The following is a 20119-nucleotide window of genomic DNA, read 5'->3' on the forward strand; positions in this document are numbered from 1 at the left end:
AAACTCATCCAAGCTGAAAGACAAATGACTGGATAGTATGGTAGATGAGAGTACAGGAGGGCCAGAGGGAGCAGAGAAACGCTTGACTGAGCAGAAAAAAAGGGTAATGAGATGAAGTGGGCAGCTGCATACTTCTATGCTTACCTCTGCTTCGTGCTTTTAGAGAGCCTTACCTGTACGTGGCCTTGGACATCCCGATGTAACCTGGTGTAGCACAAATGATTTCCATGTGGAGCAGAGATCTGAACACGTTTGAATCCCTTAGAGGCAAACACTGGACACTCAAGCTTTGAAAACAGAGTAATAGCAAGTTGTTGTCTACGAGGCATATGCAGTGAGGGGGTGCCTGCCCTCAGGAAGCCCCCAGGACCTTCACTGCTTCTTAATTCAGTTCTAACTGTGACTAGAACCTATCATAAAGAAGAGGAGGAATAAGAAATATGCTTAAGAGAATTTTTGGGCACAACGATTTTACTGTACAGTCATGCTGTATTTTAATGCACTTTATTTCAAGTATTTTTAAGAGAAATAACAACAAAATGATATGGCAACCCCAAAAGGGCAAAACCTGACTAATGGGAAGAGGAGAATGTCCCTTTTTTTTTTCTGCCTGAGATAGTCTGGGGGCAGCAAGGAGTCTTGAATGAGGAGAAAGGAGTGGGGACGAGGGACTTAGGGAAGGGTGTCCAAGGAGAAAGGGAAGGGTGGTGACTTACTTCTCCTTCTGTGCCCAGAACCACATTCCCAGGTATCTGCGTGCAAAGTAAGGTGACTTCAGGTGCTGATAAACCATGTTAGCGGTAAAGACCGCAGTTAACTAGGCAACTACTTACCCGGAGCCAGGCATTACTCTTATCTATGCCTCTTGTTTAGTCCTTAGGCAAGCCCTACTGGGGAGGTGATATTATCCTTTTTCAGAGAGAATGACTTGCTCAGGGTCCAAGAGTTCTAGCAAAAGGCACAGTTAGTATTCAAGTTCTGTTCTCTTAGCATTCCCTCTGATTTTTTAGGGCCAGGGCTGTTGATATACCCTGGCCGCCACCAGGGGTCACACTAGCCAATTTGGATCAATCAGTAAGCACAACTGGATCTAAATGTGATTAATTATGTAACTATGGCCTGTCCAAGTTTAGGTCTATGAAAATTGCAACATGAAACTGAGGCATAAAGGATTACTGGGAAAATAAAAATGTTTGAATATCCCTACCCCTTTTTTTTCTGGCTTAAACAGGAATAAAGGAAGATAAAACAGCATGAATCCAACCCAACAGGCAGCATGACTAGAAGCTTGTATCCTGTATACCTGGCAGTTGGCCAAAAAATGATCTGCTCAACTTTCCTAGTGATGACAGGGGGTTGATAACAGTGTTTAAAAACCTGCTGTATAGCACAGGGAGCTCAGCTCGGTGCTCTGTGATGACCTAGATGGGTGGGATTGGGGTGGGGAGGGAGGTCTAAGAGGGAGGGGACATAGGTATCCATATAGCTGATTCGCTTCATTGTACAGCAGAAACTAACACAACATTGTAAAGCAATTATACTCCAATAAAAATGATAATCAAAAAAGAAATAAAAATAGAAATAAAAACAAGGTGAATATAGTGTAGGCATTAGGACAAAGCTGCTGACAGTTGTCGGTGCTGTTTTGTTCGCTATCAAAGTGTTTAAGTCTGATTGTCTGTATTAACTTTTTATTGGTTACGATCCCCAGAATTCTTGCTTCTCAAAGGACAAAGCTCAGGCTGGGATTCTTACAAAGGTTTCATAGGACAAAGTAGAGAAAGTTAGCATATCTCAAACAACGCTTGCATTCTACGAGACAATTACATTTGACTGAACCATCGACAACACATTCACACTCCGTAAACAAGTTTTTCTGCAAATGTTTATTTAGAAAGATTTTAAAGAACTATCACTGTGTCTGTGGCAGTTTCTTTAGGTGAAAAAAGTGCTAACAGTTACTATGGAAACCAAGACGCAGGCAATGAGGAGCAAAATCAGACCTATACGACAATATTTTGAATGCTTCTCTTGTTCTTCTTCCTTTTTCAGTAAGGTATCAAAACCGGGTGTGTACATGTCTCCCAACCAAAACCGTAGGTCATTAGGATTTTCCTAAAAGAAAATTACACGAATAGGATCAGTCAGTGTTACAGACTCAATGAGATTGCAGAACAAGACCGTATAGGTACTTTACGTCCATATTCACACTGTCCTAAGTGTCACTGCTCAAATAAGAGAGGCTAGGCTTCCTTGAATAGTAGGCACATGTAGCTACAGCCTCCTGGCTGACCAGGAATCCTCAGCTTCCACCTGTAGGTCTGCATGAGAATTCATTAGGAAGTCTGCACTGCTTACTGAATAAATTGCTCACATTGCAGGGTCAGAAACACACAAGCGTTTCTGTCATCTTTTCGCTAATTTCGTGTCTCTTACAACTCATAAATACTGTGTGTCAATCAGGTTAGTGAGTTGAAATAAAATGAAAATTCCTTGCCTTAGCTGAGCCTTGGGGGTTTGACTTTGTTGGCCTAATAGGGATAAAGATGTTTGCTGAGTTTTTCAGTAAATCCAGAAGCTGACTTCCATGGAAGGAGGAGTAAGACCAGAGTAAAGAGTCTTTTCCATGCTTCTCAATCTTCTGGTCTTCCTTTTAGCGGAATACAGCATGTTGGCATGCAGAAACTCTGGCACTGTTTGACCTTCTGGAGAAAGGACCCAGTATATCCTTTCCCACATCACCTCCTAGGCCCCATGTCTCTGATTCTTTCACTGGCCTTGTCTCCCATTCAACCCTGAGAAATAGTCTTCTACTCAATTTCATCTCCTACGTCCAATGAATCATCTGCAAACTCTACTGTCTATACATATAAAACATATATATACACACACACATATATATATTTTTCCCTCCTATTTTCTCCTGCTGTTTTTCAGTGCTAATGATTCAGTGTCTATAACTGGCATCTGGTAGACATACAACAAATTTATGGTGAATGCTGAATCTCTATTTTCATAAACCCACTTCAGGCCTTATTATTTCTCATTTGGAGTATTGCAGTGGCTTGTAGCTGGGCTGCCTACCCTCTCTCTGCCTCTCTAGGCTCAGTGGACTTAAAGTCAGCCAGTTTCCATGGCTGGACACAAGGGTAATGAACTAGCTTCAGACTGCTAAAAGAGGAAGTGGATCTGGGTGGATTCTGGTGATGGCAATATAACTCTTCCATCACATTGCTACTAGGTTCAACTTCCCAGTCTTAGAAAAGCGAAAACATTAAAATAAAATTTGGATGACCTGTGTAAAAGGATAGCTGATTTAAAAATCCTTGCCTACTTCACTCTTATCCTTCATTTGTGTCTGTGTCCTAATCAGAGGCCTGCACTTTCCCTGCAAGTTTAATGCCTCATTCTTCAGTAAGAACTTCCATAATGGAGACTATCCTTTCTTACATTCTGCCTATAGCTTGCCTTTGTAACTAAATATGGGCTTCTTTTCTCCTTTCTTATTCGTAAAGTTAGTAATTTAGAAAAATGGGAGTGGCCAAAAGCACATGGAACTTTCATGGCCTGTAAAGTAGTTGAAAAGGTTTCAGAAATTAGGTTGGGGGCTCTGTTTGCTAATTAGGAGATATGGGTAGGGATGGTGATGAAAGAAGTTGAAATGATGAGGTCAAGAAGAGAACCTAATAAAAACAAAAGCCATGACTTCCAGAAGCATCTCTCAAAATAGCATCATGAGGTCTGCATACAAGCCTCTGACCTGACGGGCCTCTGCTCTGAGGTGAGTGTACAGGTAGAGGATGGGTGGGGAGGGGGCCTTCCCCCCACCCCCGCCGCCATTATTCTATTACTTAAACTGTAGCTCCAGCAAAACTGGACTACCTATTGTTCTGACAAACTCTCTCACACTCTTGTATATGTGACTTTTTTCTTGCCACTTCTGACAGAAGAGGGCCTCTCCACTCATACAAACAATGTATGTCTTCTGGAATTGTACACATTCTTCAAGTCCAGCATAAATTAACTTTTTCATAAAGGCTTCTTTTAATCCAATGGGACTTTGTCCTCTTCTGAATCTGCACAGCACTTTCCACTGTTCTTCCTGTCCTCTATCCACTATCCTCTTCCTCTGTCTTGTCATTTCCTCTGTCCTGTCTAGAGTTATTGTTACTCTAGACAGGACAGGCAAGGAGAGTCATATTCATCTTCATAGTCCCTTTGTCATTCACGTAAACAACAAAGAAAAGAATAGAGGCTCTAGCATACAGTCAAGAAATGTTTGTGAAATAAATCAATACACTTTTTCCTAGTTGCAGAAGGTTGTTTCTTAGAGGTATTGATCTTTAGATTCCTGATAAAAAAACACAAGATTATTGTTGCTAGGGGGGAGCATCTGTTATGGAAACGTCTCTGGAAAAGAGGCTACATTAAGGAGGAGATACACTAAATCCACTAGGAGACTAAGAAACTCCAAAGACTTTGGACACTATTTCAAGGAGTGCACACTTGAGATTTTAAAAAGTGTAGGACTTTAGAGGGACATAATGCTGTCCCCTTCAGCAGGAAAAATCTGTAGGTGATTAAAGTATGGGGTTTAGAACAGACATACATTGTTAAAGGAAGTACTTGGAAAATGTCAGACCTTTCTGGCCCTAGGGTGGGCAGAGGTAAGCCAAGGCTGGGTAGGAATCCAGTCCACTCAGAAAACAGAGGGCCTCTCTCCCTGCTTTTCAGGTATTCCTAGACCTTCTATTTGATGGGTGACACCAGGGGGAAAAAAAAGAAAAACCTGAATTGGGTTTAAGCTGGGTGAATGAGTTCATTGCATACTTTTCCTGTGTTGAAATGTTTTTGTTTTGTTTTGTTACTGAGACACAGGAAAATGTCCAAAATGTAAATTTGCAATCTTAAATCACTGAGTAGGCTTGAAATAAAATGATCTTTGATGAGAACTGCCTTGCACAGTGCCTAAGACAGAGCATTTAGTCAATATTTTTGAATAAATGTAGAATAAGGAACTCTTTTAAGTATTCATGAACATAGGTGATCACAAAACTAGAGGAAAACATACTTAATCTGGCAAATTAACTTTCAAAACCTGATACCTTCCAGGTAAACCCTTCTTCTGTGTCACACCATTTCTTTCTCTCTACACTGTAGAGATGCTGGTAATTGCTGAAATTGTAAAACACAAAACACATAAATAAACATAACTACTGACTAGGAGAGAGAAAGTGAAGCCAGAGGCCAAAATGACCTGAAATCTGGAAATTTTGTGCCTAGTGAAGAGTGCCTTTCACCTCAGTACCCATTTCTTTTAGATTATTTAACTGATCTCCCTCATCAATTAAAGGAGTTGATTCTTTGCCTTGAGTACCTTCAGATGCCCAGAGAGGTTTGTGTGCAGGGAATGCTTGTCGTATTCCTCAACGGTCCATGAAGGTTTCTTTTTTCTTTCTTCCATAGCATCCTCCAAACTCACATCACCGTATAGTGGGTTATTCTTCAGAACTGATGACAGGGATGGTGGGGGGCTCTCTGTGCTCACAGCACTCTCCACACTGGATCTCCTCATTCGTTGAGCAGTAATATTCTTCTTCTCTCTCTGTCAGGAGGGACAGTGACAAAGTTTGTCTTACCAATAGGTCACTGATGACAAGGAAGGCAACGTGAAATAATTGTACCTGAAAGCTTGCTGATTCTGCCTGGAAGCGCAACAGATTAGGACAATGAATGAAGGAAGAATTCTAGGATCCAGTTTGACCTAGGATCCTACCATTAATTGAGTTATTTCTCTGCATGTGATCTTGTTGAGCTTCAGTAATCATTCATTAAAATGCTATTTTATAACAACAGAAAAAGGACAATGTTCTTTAATTCAAATAGTAGAATTCTAAACAAAGCCATTTTCCCCCAGCTTATTTGCACTGAGATTTGATACGTTATTTCTTTCTACTTGTGCATTCCATGACTGATTAAAAGAATTTAGCATTGCTGTATTAATCCAGCAAAATCAAGATTAAAAGGCATTTTATAGATATGCCTTGGCTTTCATGGGAACTCCCTTAGGACTCTCATTTCAGGCAGCTTGGAGAACTGGACTAACTTAGCATTGCACTCCTATATGTAGCTACAGACCAGCTGGCTATTGGAAGGCTCTAATTCTGACTTCTAGATGTTTAAAAACTTTTTTTTATTAAAGCATGATATATATGTAGAAAAGTGCATATATTATAAAAGTGCATATATTATAAATTTTCACATACCAAATAAACCCAAGATACTACCAAGAAACAAACCATTACCAGCACACCTTATGCTGCCTTCCAGTTACTATCCCTCTCCCTCCCTAAGGATAACCAGTAGGATAACAGCATAGGTCAGTTTGTATTCAGTTATGTAAATGGAATCATACAAAGTGGTTTTTCTGTGTCTGGTATGACCTTCATATTTTTACTCTGCTTTTTTTTCTTATGACTACAAAACTATCACAGAGGTAGACAAATTTTAGATTAAAATTTGTTCATTGGCCAAATAAAACTGAGAAGAAAAAAAAGTTTATAGTAACGTCTCATTTATGATGGGGCATCATGGGAGAGGAACTCCACATAAGTTAATTTTTGGAACACTTCGGTTTAACCCTTAAAAACTGGTGACACATTTCATTAATTTACAGGAAATTTTTCAATAAATGTGTTTCACATATTTCAGTCTTCTTAAACAGAGAAGTTTCAATAGCAAATAATATTTTTCTGAGTTATATTTTTAATCATTAATACACTGATTCCCTATCTATTGGGGTATATAGGTCACATTAAATATGTGTTTATATAAACTAAGTTGTGAACTAATATTATATATAGTTTCCTTCTGAAATGTCTGGCAAAAAATCATCTAGATAAAACCATTCACATTCTCTTTGGCCTTAGGTTTATCTAATTTTCTTAGTCCAGACATTTTTTACATACTTAGTGATCAACTTGGAGATCATCTCTGACTTTCAACTTGGAGATCATCTCTGACTTTATTAGGTCGTTGGTCTGCTCAAAATCAATTTATATTCCATAATATTGAAGTTTGTAATGAAATAATAAATCATCTTGACTTAGTGTTTATCTTTAAGATGGATGACCTCATGAAAAATGTTTCCGAATTGAGAAAAAACAACTTGATACAAAATTTAGATAGTTTCAGTTTAGCATAATTCTCACTCAAGTTTTTTTCTTCAAGGCTAGATATCTTTGATTATCTTTGAAGAGAAATAATTCTTCTGACATTGAAAAATTGACTTTGTCAGTTTTCTTGCCTGCTGGACTATTCCTTGAGCTTCTTAAATAAGAAAGCTCTATAAATCAGAAAAATACAGTTTCGGGGGTTAAGAAAAAATAATACTTTCTATTACAATGTATAAAGGTCTTGAAAAACTAATATACAAAAGACAGAAAAACAATCAGAGCTATTTTTAAAAGAACATTCAAGCCATTAATTCTAAACTATATTCTTGAATGTTTGATGTTCATCCTAGAACTTGGTGCCATTTATTTTTGCATTGCATGACAATTTCATGTCTGAAGGACATGTGAAGGGAAAATTAATAGAATAACTTTATTAAGAATTTTATGGAAGAAATAGAAAATACTAATCATGGTTGAGGTTCTTTTGTATTTTGATATATTTTTTCAAAATCTCTTAAGAAAGGAAACAAAGCATGTATTTGAGTTTAACTTTTCACTCCACATTCTAGATGGACTACACTTAACAAAAGGAAACTCAACAGTAATTCCATTATTTTACTCATATAAGCTCTAAAATAACTTCTTTTTAAAAATACTTAAAGTAACAATTCAAAGTTTACCTAGGCTCTTCTGTATTAACCATTACTTTGTCCATTTACCCTTTATATACTTTAATCATTATTTATGTCATTTATGTATAAGTAAGCTATCATTTAATGGAAAGAGTGATATAGAAGACTTTCAGATAAACACTGAGAATATACAATTAATAGGCCAAAACAGAAGGAATCTCTAAAAAATGTACTTCAGTAAGAAGAAACCTGATAATAAAATGAAAGATTAAGAGGCAGGAAGGAATGCTAGGCAAAACAAAGAAAAAAAGAAAAGAAAAGAAAAGAAAAAACTGACAAATATATACAGAAATCTAAGGAAGCACTGATTTTATGGTAAAATAGAAATAAGAATAACCACTAATTTGTGAATTTTAAGATAAAAGAAAACTGAAACTGTACAGTTAAAAGTTTAACAATAAAAAAAAAAAGTTTAACAGATATATTTAATTAGGAAATTTTAAGAAATCATTTCAGTGAGAGTATTGAGATATTACAAAAAAATAGAGAAAGAATGTATAGCTTCTAAATTGATAGATCAGAAGAAAAAAAAAGGATAAAGGAAAATTAATCTAAAAGGTAAGAAACCTGAAACAAAGAATATAGAGGAGAAAGTCTTAGGAAAATAGAAAAAATTTTGAAATAATCATGTTAAATGTAAATAGACTAAACCCTCTATTTAAATGACAGACTGTCATATCAGATTTTTAAAATTAAATTTAATTATATAATATTTACAAGAGAAATACCCAAAATATAAGGACTCAGAAAAAATGAAAGTATAAAAAAAGATATAGCAGGCAAATATAAAGAAACAAGAGCTGGTATTTGACTGGTTAAATACTCAGCAATTTTGTTTTCCCTTCCTGAGTACAAGAGATGACTGCCTTTATTAGGCTGTTTGAAGTTAAACTGGGGCCAGCTCTTCTGATGATGTGTGGACAAAAGTAACAGAGACCACTTCCAAGCTGAGCCCCTGAATTCTCCAAGGTTTTTGGCTCACTCTTCCTCACTTTCCATTTTTGTGTCACTGTAAGCAAGGATTCTGAGATGGCAGAGTTTTAAGATGAAAGAACTTCAAGCCCTAGGATACTGCTTGGAAAAGAGTTGCCCCCCAAACCCATCTGCCCTTCCTCAGACATGCACAAGAATGCTTTTCTTCTTTTCAGTTAGAGATATTCTGTCATGACAGTGTAGCCTAGCCTACATTCCTTAATACAGAAAGTGATATCTTGAAATTCTACAAATGTGGGCATTGGCTTAGCAGTCAAGAAGTGGAAAGGGGTGAAAGGGATATTGGAAGCCAGATTGATGGTTATTCACATAATATAGTGAAAAATGTTTGGTATAAGTGTCATCTGTGGTCATTTGGAATCTAATCCCCTGTAGCTGTATGAGAGGTATTATAAATAATCAGAGCATTTATGTACAAGGAACACAGTGCTGATGTAATACAAGAAAAAGATGACATTAGAAAAAGAACTGAATAGTTTGCAAGAAGAAAGAGTAGAGAAACTCTGGAAATTTGATGCCTTCTATTGTTAAAAATCTGACTGTTTATAGACCTCAAACACTAAGATATAGAATCATTTAAAAAAATGGATTGAGGAAAATAAAATAAAAGCGGATTAAAACTTCTTAGCTGGGACTTCCCTGGTGGCACAGTGGTTAAGAGTCCGCCCACCAATGCAGGGGACAGGGGTTCGATCCCTGGTACAGGAAGATCCCACATGTCGCGGAGCAGCTAGGCCTGTGTGCCACAATTACTGAGTCTGCACTCTAGAGCCTGTGAGCCACAACTACTGAAGCCTGCACTCCCTAGAGCCTGTGCTCCACAACAAGAGAAGCCACTGCAATGAGAAGCCCGTGCACCGCAACAAAGAGTAGCCCCCGCTCACAGCAACAGAGACCCAATGCAGACATAAATAAATAAATAAATAAATAAATAAATAAATAGAAAAATCAAATGAAACATTTAAAAACAAAGTTCTTAGCTGAACGAAGTGACTCAGGGTAAAGGTCCTGTTAGGGTGTGGTTTCAAAACTATTATTCCTGACTGCCTCCAGGTGTTTGTCATTGAGTTAAAGGATGGAGAAATGGAGGTAGAAAAGCAAACCATTAAAGCTTACTTGAGGGACTCCCCTGGTGGTCCAGTGGTAAAGAACCCGCCTTCCAATGCAGGTGACGCAGGTTCGATCCCTGGTCTGGGAACTAAGATCCCACATTCTGCAAGGCAACTAAGCCCATGTGCCACAACTACTGAGTTTGCGCATCTCAACTAGAGAGCCTGTGTGCCGCAAACTACAGAGTCCACGTGCCCTGGAGCCCACACCCCACAAGTAGAGAGAAGCCTGTGACGGGAGAGAGGCCCGAGAGCTGCAACAAAGACCCGACACAGCCGAGGGAAGCCCTCGCGACGCAGCCAAATAAAAGAAAAAAAGCCTATTTGAGAGCTATGCCTTAAGAGAACTTAAGGTGTGTTTATTGACCTATAGACCTGACCGCAACAAAATAGATATGATTACATTAATAAATAGCTCACACTAAGTTTTATAAGATATGTATCACTAAAGAAACCACAAGCCTAGAACTAAAAGCTTTTGATTGTTCAAAATTATAAAACAAAACAATAACCCTATGCCTCCAAATATCCATAAGTAGGAGTAAATTTTGAAGCTTCTACAGCCTCAAGGGAGGGCCCACTCTGATATGGCAAAAGAGAATGATGAACAAGGGGCAGCTTCCTAGCGGGTAGGACTGGGGACCCTAGAGAACAATGCAGCAGGAAGTCTTCTAAAAAGCAGAATCATGGCCTAATCCACCTTCCCCACCTTCAAGGAAGGAGACCCACGCACATTGTTTTCAGTGGAATCTCAGAATTACTTTGGGTAGTGTCTGTCGTCTTTCATTTTTCCCATTCAGAAAGGAAGAATTACTGTAGTGATCCCGTTCCTATTCCAACAAAGATTATAGGATGATATGGTTGGGACATCTGATAAATGTAGTGACTGGCTCACTTTGGTGTTAGTACCTCTGGGGAAGGATGAATGCTGTGTGTAGGAAGATGAAATATATAAGTATATATATGTTTAACAAAACGATAGACTGTGGCAGAGTCTGGCTAGGTGCTCAGCAAACCCATTTCTTCTTCATGGGCATACAACAGCTAGTTTGGGACACAGGCTTGACCCCTAAAATCCCTGATCCTTGGCTTAGTCTCTCTCTCTCTTTTCTAGCTACAAGCATCATAAAAATTCTGATATAATAGAGCCTCAAAAAGGAACAGTCTGGGTTCCACTTGGAAGCAAGCCACTAGGATAATTTTCCCACCCACAACAGATCTTGTGTGAATGACAGATACATTTTATTGAGTCAAGTCACTAAGAATTTGGGCATATTTGTTTCCACAACATAATTTAGCCTAACTACTAAGAAAGTATATATATCAGACAAAATAAACTTTCAGGTAAAAGACTTTGTTAGGTGAAGAAAGTGTTGGTGGAAAATGAATAAATGTAGGCATAATCAGTAAAATATAATATTTCTAAACTTGTATGCCTCTAGTAAAATAATCTCAAATATATAAAGCAAAACTTGAGATAACTAGGAGAAATTTATAATTTTTTACCAAGCAGATAAAACAATTATTAAACATAAAGAGGCTTTGAACAATGAAACCAACACATTTGATCAAAGACATTGATGTCATTATTCAACGACTAAAATACCCATTTTAAAAATACATTGAATATTTACAAAAATTGGTAATGTCCTGGACTCTAAAAGAAATTTCAAACATTCAATATTATATAGATCATGCTCTTTGATCACAACTTATTAGAAATTTAGACATTAATTAATATCAAAAAGATAATGTAAATTACCACATTTTATAGAAATTAAAACACATTTCAAATAAATGATGGGAATTTAAAAACTTAGGCAGAATGAAAATGAAAACTGGAGCTGAAATAGCTTTTGAGGGAGTATTATAAGCATATATGCTCACATTATAAAAGCAGAATGAGAAAATTAATGAAGTAATAAACATCTAATTCAAAGCCTTAAAAGGAAACTGCAGAGTAAATCTAATAGTCAACATGAAATAATAAGGACAGAAGGAGAAATCAGTAAATATTATGAAGAAAAATAACCCAAATATACAACGGAGAGAATCAACCATATTGAAAGCTGTTTCTTTGAAAAGGCTAAACCGATTAAAAATATCTCTGGGGGCATCTCTGGGGGCTTCCCTGGTGGCGCAGTGGTTGAGAGTCCGCCTGCCGATGCAGGGGACACGGGTTTGTGCCCCGGTCCGGGAAGATCCCACATGCCGCGGAGTGGCTGGGCCCGTGAGTCATGGCCGCTGAGCCTGCGCATCCAGAGCCTGTGCTCCGCAACGGGAGAGGCCACAACAGTGAGACGCCCACATACCGCAAAAAAAAAAAAAAAAAATAATCTCTGGTAATACTTCTCCGGAAAAAAAAAAAAAAGATACAAACTCACAATGTTAGAAATGTAAAAGGAACATAAGTTACATAGCACAGATTAAGAACTGTAATAGGAATATAATCTGAGTAACTTTAAGAATTTACATGCAATTGGGCAATTTCCCACATAATATAACTTACAAAATTTAATTAAAGAAAAAATAGGAAATGTTAATAAACCAGTGATCATTTGACTAACTGAATCAATAGTTTAAAATCGACCCCAAACATACACAGGTTTAGGAACAACAGGCTGAATGAGTGTTGTAATCAGCACTCAGACATTCTTGAAACAGATCATTTCTATCTCATTTCTATCTCATTTCTATCTTGTTGAACTCTTCCAGAATATAGAAAAACAAGGAATACTCCCCAACTCATGTTACGAAGTTGGTATAAACTCCAGACAAGGGAAGTAGGTAAAAGAAAAGGTAATTTTTTATAGGCCAATTTCTATTATAAACATAAATGAAAAAATCATTAATAAAATATTGCTAAACAGAATCCTATAATATGTATATTTTATATACTAGGATAGGAAAGATTTATACCAGAAAAAGATATTTTACCAGGAGAATGGTTTAATATTCAAAGATTAATGTGACTCACCAATTATCAGGAAAGAAACAACACAGAAGTTTGCAGTATATTGTGAAAAATATTTGGAAAATATTTAAACATATTTAGAGCAAATTTCCTAGCAAGATGGAAATAGTAGGGAACTTTCTTAAACTAAGAGAATCTGCCCAAAACTGCCAGGGCACTGTTTACTTAATGGTTCAAATATTAGAAGCATTTATCTTGGTTTCAGAATTAACACAAGGATGCCAGTAATCACAAACATTCATACGTTATTGCGAAGTTCTGAGCAATACACTAAAAATTAAATAAATAAATCAAAGGAATAAGGGTTGTAAATAATGAAACAAAACAGTAGATGACATGATTATCTACAGGGATACTTACCATCAAAGTAAAATAGATTTTAATACAATTTCTGGATTCAAAATCAATATACAATAATCAATCGCATATGTAATACTTTATTATAAAACATGATTTAAAAGGTCTTATTCTTAAGAGCAGTAATTACTATCAGTATTTAGATATAAACATTACAACTATATGCAAAACTTCTATGTGGAGAATTTTAAGACATAATTGAAGGCTATACGAAGAGCATGATAAATGGAAATATAGACCATGTTCATGAACTGGGAGAATCAAGATCATAAAGACTTCCATTTCCCCAGTCTGGTCTACACATACAATGTAATTCCTATCAGAATCATAATGCAGGGCTTCCCTGGTGGCGCAGTGATTGAGAGTCCGCCTGCCAATGCAGGGGACACGGGCTCGTGCCCCAGTCCAGGAAGATCCCACATGCCGTGGAGCTGCTGGTCTCGTGAGCCATGGCCTCTGCGCCTGCGCGTCCGGAGCCTGTGCTCCGCAACGGGAGAGGCCACAGCAGTGAGAGGCCCGCGTACCGCAAAAAAAAAAAAAAAAAAAAAAAAAAAAAAAGAATCATAATGCAAACAAGGCATTTTGTTATACTGCACGTGTGAGCCCACAGACAACTTTTCTTGGAAAGTAGCTCCCCACTGACCACAAGAATTCTATTTTCCAAATTGCTAGAATGGTTACTTTTATGAAACACAAATTTGATCATGTGATCCTCTTGCTTAAAATTTTTCATCAACCCCTCCAAATTTTCAGGATAAAATTTAAAAATCTAGACAACACCCTCCGAAGCCTTCCTGGTCTGACCCAGACCTCTCTTTAACCCCCTCTCCTGCCTTCCTCTCCAAGTAACCAGGGCTCTGGAGTCCCACGTGTGCTCCTGTGACACACACAGTGCTTTTAATACAGTTTCAGTGCCAGGGGCGTTTGGGTCTCATCTGGGAGCAGTGTGATGGGACAAAGTGGGTAATGCTTCTGGCAGCATACCATCCAAGGGTGAATTTCTGACCCCAATGGAGATTTTGTGAACTGTGTAAATTTAGCATAACTTGATAAATCATGTCCTGATAATTGCCTGAGCAGCTCAGTGATGCTCCTCAATCTACTTCCTAGACAATAAATTAAGTACCTCAAAAGTCCTATAACATTTGCCCAAATATAAGCTTAAAAACGGGAGCCTATTGCACATAGGAGGCTGTTTTCTTTGAAATAGGAAATGGAGTATTGGGAATAGAGACAGTCCAGGAGAAGGCATGAAACGTGTTCAGAGACAGATTGTGAAATACAGTTATGATATACCAAAAAAAAAAAAAAAACTGAGATAGGAAGAAGAGACTTTAGAATTTAAGGGGAAAAGAGTTATACGACTGAAAAAAAAGTGAGGCAAGGTGATTAGGAAATACACCCAGTAAATGACATTGTCTAGAAACCAAGGGAAGAGCAACCTCCTTACCCTTGGTCTTTTGTTTCAGTTCACAGGTTTAGTACAGATATCCCCTGGGTTCTCAAACAGATGTGATGGAAGCCAGGAAAATATATAAGAAATAGATTAACCTGAAAAGATTCTGAAGTCTAACTGCTAATCAGAAAAAAAAAATCCCACCACAATATCTGAAAAAACATGTTTTATCATTTATACCAAAAAAAAGGAATCAGCTTTTTCCTTTTATTACCTCGTTTTATAAAGGGATTGGCAGAAAAATTTGGGATACAATTCCAAATGCCTTCATCAGATACACGCCCCAAATTATTTTAACAACCAGAAACATTAGGTTTTGGCAAAAGTTTGTTCATTGCACTGAAAAGAAATTTATTAGGAAGCTTCTTTATTTCTCTAGTTGAAAGAATTTAAGAAGTATAAATCTAGTGGAATCAAGAAATATTTGCTTGTACTCTCTCCCTGCAAATACAGGTGACCTGTGTATCCACATAGAGGGAATGAACAGTGTTTGGAGATACTGGCATGCCTGAGGACATCTGTGCTTACTTTTCTATACATACGGTATTGCTTCCGTTTGTGTAAAATGGCTTAGAGAATTGCCTCTGAAGGTGGAATGTGAATTTTAAAAAAGCTTAAAAGATAAATTATGGATATAAATACAGTACTCTGTTTTGTTTTTTGGTTTTTTTGGCCATGCAACACAGCATGCAGGATCTTAGTTCCCTGACCAGGGATCAAACCTGTGGCGCCTGCTGTGAAGTGCGGAGTCTTAACTACAGGACTGCCAGGCAAGTCCCTAGGAGATCTTTGTTTTAACTTACTACCAACATTGAAGGCAATGTTTGTAGACTAAGTCCTTTGACATTCCATGAGGTAGTCTGAATTCTAAACACCATGCACATAGAGGGTATGAGACAAAAGGGTAAGCTGACACAAACCTGAAGTTTGTGTGGATTTCTTGGGAGTATAAAATCTAACTGCTTGAGTTAGCCACATAGCTTGACAAATGTATTGACTACATCTTCTAACTCCTACACGCACACATACCCCCCTGCATCCACCGTATACATCAAAAAATGCAAGTGGTATTATTGGCTATTTTCCAAATTCTAATGACAGGGTAATTCTAACACATTTTGGAATACTGGCAAGTGATGATGATGGTGATACACATTTCTTATACTCTTATAAGAAACCCTGTCAATTGTTTTTACCTTGTTTTATTTGCTCTCAGTTTTAAGGAAATATGTAAAATGAGCATTACCCTAATTTTGCAAATGGAAATACTAAGGCATGGACTGAATAAGGGTCATAATTTATGTCTCTCAAATTGGTTTATTGTGGATTTGAGACAAGAAACCAAGTTTCAAGTCTCTTTATTCAACGTTCTCCCAATTGGCATAATGTCTCCCTAGCAGAGTGAGACATTAAGCCAACAGAGCAAGGGTTTTAAATTAAGAACTATTTAACAGCTGCCTACCACCTTCTGCATCCCTAACACCTAAATTCACCTGGTATATTCAGTGCCTTATTCCAGGTATCACCACAGCTACTTAAAATATTTTTTAAATTAATTAATTAATTAATTTTAATTTTTTTTGGCTGTGTTGGGTCTTCGTTTCTGTGTGAGGGCTTTCTCTAGTTGCGGCGAGCCGGGGCCACTCTTCATCACGGTGCACAGGCCTCTCACTATCGTGGCCTCTCTTGTCGCAGAGCACAGGCTCCAGAAGCACAGGCTCAGTAGTTGTGGCTCATGAGCCCAGTTGCTCCGCGGCATGTGGGATCTTCCCAGACCAGGGCTCGAACCTGTGTCCCCTGCATTGGCAGGCAGATTCTCAACCACTGCGCCACCAGGGAAGCCCCCTTAAAGCTTTTATATGTTCATTTCTTTTAGATTTATTTTTTTGCCAATGAATATATCACTCCTGGATTTTAAGATCCAGCCAAGGAGAGAAGAATTACTTATTGACATATTGCAATCTAATGTAGTGAATATAATTGTTTTTACTCATAATCTGTGCCACACCTACTCAACTAACTAAATTTGTAATTGATTTACTCCTTCTCTCCAAGCATTATTTCAGTAGTATACTGAACTGAAATATTTATTCAGTCATTTAACATTTTATTTTGGGGTAAAAGTACAACTTAATAAAGTTTATCTATAGTTTATAATTACCGATAACATATTCAAAGACATATGAAGCAGACTTTTACCTTCTTGGTTTACCCTGAATAACTATATCAACACATCAGGGCCTGTTGAAAGAGACGCCCTTTAAAAATTTGCATTTCATTCAGGTTTAGGAACAACATTCAACAGAGCTTTAAACTGTGAAGTTCCACATGAAGGAAATAGGTCAGCTCCAGTCCTAAACAAAAGATGTTAGATCGATGTGTTCCAACCTCAAAGGAATTTATTGGATATGTTTTCTTAGACTAAACTTCATAGCACAGGAGGGCCAAGGTTCTCTGAATTGAGTTTTGAATCATTTTATTCCATGATATAAACAATAAGACAAAGGAGAAATTTCATCACATTTAACTTCAACAAAACACAAAAAAAGCAACCACCAAAAAGGTGTGTATGGATGGGTTTTGAGGATTACAAAAGGGAAGGATGTAAAATTTTTGAAAAGTTAGTTTTCATAATAGGCTGCCTTACAATGGAAATAAATTAAAATCCTCATAGATGGAGGAAACACTTACATAATTATCCAAGTGTACTTGATTTTGAATGATCTCATGATAAAGGTCCCGAGGAGCCCACAAACACACCACAAAGGAGTCACTTTACACCAGGACTCATGAGTAGCAACTGTTTCTTAAAAGAAAACAAATTTCTGTTTAGGGAATTTGAGCCACTCCAAAGGATTTAATGATTTGCAGGGGTTTGCAGGTCAGTCACATCTGTTCTGAAATGACATGCTTCTTCCTGTTTCTCAATTGACTAACCCGTAACCCCATTAGCCCTCACATCTTAAACAAAGATTATTCCTGTTTCATGAGCTGTGCAACAGTCAAGTTTATTTATGTTTATTTCAGCACATGGAACTCATCACAGTTTTATTCTTCCCCTTTGGTTAGCAAAAAGAAGGAAGATGCAAAAGAAGAAAGCAAGAAATGAAGTCCGGGTTTGAAGGTTGATTGTTAAGTTTTGCCCACATGGACACCTGTGGAAAAAAAAGAACCTCTAAAATAATGACCAGCACCTTTCCCACGTGGAGAGTTCTCTCTGTTTTCTTTCTTTCCATCATTAGGTTGCCATTGTTCCACTGTTTGAGTCTCTTTTGCATGAGATAAAAGGGAGTCTGTCTAAATGAGGCAGAAGCAAGATTCAGTTCTCTCAGAGGCCATGCATGAGCCCACACAATGTAAGCTTCTGATGCTTTATGCTTAGACTACCCAAAAGATAGAGGTAGGGTTCCCCCCAGAACCTTATTTGCAAATGTAGTAATTGATTTGAAAAAATTTGAAGGGAAGGTATAAAATGAGGGCTAGGCAAAATCTAAAATGACGGGCTGAGAAGCTAGTGCTTGGAGGAAAACGAATGGTTGGGAAAATTCACAGAATTTATAAAGTGATCAGAGAAAGTCTCCTTATGTTAAGGAAGAGAGAAAGACCTTTTCTATGGCAAGTGTGAGCAGCTACTTTGTACTCTATTTCCTATAGCTTTCTTTTTGCACAAATGATGAAATGGCCAATAACAAGAAAGAAGCAAGCCCCTGCCCGCGTATTTATGTGCTCCCAGATCTTACCTGTGAGTAGATGAGGTTTTGCCAGTGCTGTGCAGCAGGGTAATTCCCTCCCGGAAACTTCACCAGACTGGCCTGAAGAAGGGCTGAGTTCCTCATTAAAGACCTCACGTCAAGCTGCAGGAATTTGTCAGGATGGTTGTTATTTGGCAAAACAGAGAGATCCATGTCTCCCTTCTTCTACGGTGGAAGACAAAGGCAAGCAAGACTGCTGCTGTCAGAGCTGTCCATTATTAATGAGCCTGAGAATGCCTGACAGGCATCTGAAACCAGGTCTCTGGGCTGTGCTCAGAAACTACTCTCGAAATGACACATCCACACACAGGAACAATGTAGCACGCTGCCTTACCTTTCACCACACACACACGCACGCACGCACGCGTGTGCATGTGCATTTAGAGTGCTTGAATGGAACAGTTGGGCCCACACGCATTAAATTGGATGGGATACCAAAATTAGGTATGTGTAGCACGTAATGTCTCTCCATACAGAGTTAGGAGTAACAGTTTAAGAGGAACTACTCTGGATAAGGCTGCCAGAATTTCAGGGTTACAGTCCACAGTTTGGAGCACATGAAACAATCACCTGTAGGGAGACATTACTTAATATTTCTCTCTGAACATTGCCGAGCTGACCCAGCTGACTTGGCTCTGCCTGCACAGCCTCACATGTGATACGTGGGATCTTGTTTCTTCTCATGTTTTGACTCCCAGAGTCTCAGGCTCATGTGAAATCTAACCATGTTTAGGTTGTCAGCTTCAGCTCGAGTAGGGAAATGGCAAGAATTTGATAGTTTGCTACAGTAATTTAGTGCCCCAAACTACTGCTTTGACCCATTCTCTATCTGAGGTCTCTTTGACTCTATTCCTAGCTGTATAAACTCCTGTGATGGGTCTTGGTGTTTACAAAGTACATTTGGAACCAAAGGAGAACATGGCTGCTGGGTTTGGATGACATGCTGTCCTAAGTGAACCCACCTGCTACTCAGGGAGCCGAGGTGGGAGTGAGGCTGTGGACGGCATCTTAAGCCAGGAAGTGATGATGACTTTAAGGGAGATAAGCTCTCTCATTACAAGCCACTCTGCCTTGGGCAAACCATACTTCTCACCAGGAAAGTATGGATTTTCATCTAGAGAAAGAGGGAACATTTCCACTCTTGAGAAGGCATAGGACAGACACATCAGCAGTTTTTAAAAGACATAGGTTGTTATGTTTGTGCCTCTGTAAACCCATCTGATTCAGCAGGAAGGATTTTCTTCCAGAGGAAATGAGGTCACGTGTGGAATGTATCAGCACCAGATTTCAGAAGAGTGCCCTATAGCTTATTAGACTCAGCAGCTAGGATGTTCTTGAATCAAGCAAGACACTAGAGAGTACTTACCTTCTTTATAACAGAAAGCATGAAGCTGTTAAAAAATCATCTTTCCTACTGATAGTCGCAAACTGGATCAAACAACCAATGTTTTCTGTAAGAATTTTTAGACCCAAACTCTATCACTGTCTTACAATATGTGAAATAAGTTTGAGTGGTTTTTATCAATACACTTACTGGAGAAAGAGGTACTTCATAATGTCAGTTGATAACAAAAGAGTTAAATCACAAGTGTTTGAAGAATCAAGTGTGTT

At 38.1% G+C, this 20119-nt stretch overlaps 1 protein-coding gene across 1 annotated transcript; it reads right to left on the reverse strand.

Moving 5' to 3' along the window:
• Positions 1–1935: 1935 nt before the first annotated feature.
• Positions 1936–18661, reverse strand: MINAR2 (membrane integral NOTCH2 associated receptor 2). Its single transcript, XM_024761931.1, has 3 exons — positions 18497–18661; positions 5378–5605; positions 1936–2115 (listed from the first exon to the last, which is right to left on the reverse strand). The coding sequence occupies exons 1-3, from the start codon at positions 18659–18661 to the stop codon at positions 1936–1938; spliced, it is 573 nt and encodes a 190-aa protein (XP_024617699.1).
• Positions 18662–20119: the final 1458 nt, after the last annotated feature.

Source organism: Neophocaena asiaeorientalis, unplaced genomic scaffold (assembly GCF_003031525.2).
Source record: "Neophocaena asiaeorientalis asiaeorientalis breed wild unplaced genomic scaffold, Neophocaena_asiaeorientalis_V1.1 scaffold385, whole genome shotgun sequence".
Taxonomy (NCBI): domain Eukaryota; kingdom Metazoa; phylum Chordata; class Mammalia; order Artiodactyla; family Phocoenidae; genus Neophocaena; species Neophocaena asiaeorientalis.